The sequence below is a fragment of the Cariama cristata genome, unplaced genomic scaffold, assembly GCF_000690535.1.
Source record: "Cariama cristata isolate BGI_N322 unplaced genomic scaffold, ASM69053v1 scaffold29874, whole genome shotgun sequence".
Lineage (NCBI taxonomy): Eukaryota > Metazoa > Chordata > Aves > Cariamiformes > Cariamidae > Cariama > Cariama cristata.
Window position 1 is genome coordinate 1 of NW_009615132.1, and position 896 is coordinate 896.

Consider the following 896-nt stretch of genomic DNA (forward strand, 5'->3'; position numbering starts at 1 on the left):
ACACACAGCCAACAAGCTTCATGCCCTGGTCTAACACAGGGAAGATGTCTCTGCCAGCCCCTCAAGCCCAAGCCCTCCAGACTTGTGCCGGGTTTAAGAACCTTTTCACAGCTTGTCTCCTACATCCCACAAGCGAAGCGTGGGGCTGGCGCACGCCACAAGGGGTTGGCACATGCCTCATGTATGGTACTCCTTTCCCAGAGCAGGGAGCCAGGGCCTGCAGCGCTGCCTGCACTGTGGGTGAAGTCCCAAAGTCACCAAGCCCCCCTAACTTCCAGTCTACAAAGGAGAGGATGTCCCACCAACACCTCACCTTGGCCAACGGCTCGTTTCTGCAAACAAAAAAAAACAAACAACTAACATGGGGGGAAATGCGTCCTGGCTCCATCCCTGAACTCCTGCCCCAGCTGCTGCAGGGACTCAATTATGGCAAATAGCTCTGTGGTGCCACAGTGGAACACTCCTACATGTGAGCTGTGATCACCTGTCCATCTCATGCCCTGGACATGGACAAGCACCGGGTGCTTTACTCAGGCACCAGATTTGTGCCACCCCGGGAAGGTTCTTGTCACAGCCCAGGCCGGGTGCTGCCCACTGGGTTCCCTCTCACTGGGGCTGGTTCCTCCCGGCTGTGCAGCCCCAGCCCCTTACCGATTTGGAAGGGACATATGCATAGGGGAGGCTCCTGTCCTCGCACATGATGGGGATGTGGCAGTACACATCGATAGGCAGCGTGTCGCCGGCCAGCACCGTAATCCTGCAGGGGAAAACCCGTGTCAGTGGTCAGGTCAGGCCGGGCCGGGGCATGCCGGGGCAGCAGCGCCAGGGCAGCGCTTACCCCTTCTCGCCCTTGTTGATGAACTTCTGGACCTCCTTCACTCCGCGACGGATCTGCT

At 58.6% G+C, this 896-nt stretch overlaps 1 protein-coding gene across 1 annotated transcript; it reads right to left on the reverse strand.

The window, feature by feature from the left end:
- Positions 1-313: 313 nt before the first annotated feature.
- On the reverse strand, positions 314-891 carry NHP2 (NHP2 ribonucleoprotein; the record flags this gene model as incomplete). The annotated part of the gene is made up of 3 exons (XM_009699712.1): positions 314-332; positions 652-757; positions 839-891. Coding segments are annotated over 3 exons (178 nt in total), but the record flags the coding sequence as incomplete, so codon positions are not given.
- Between the last annotated feature and the right edge of the window lie 5 nt (positions 892-896).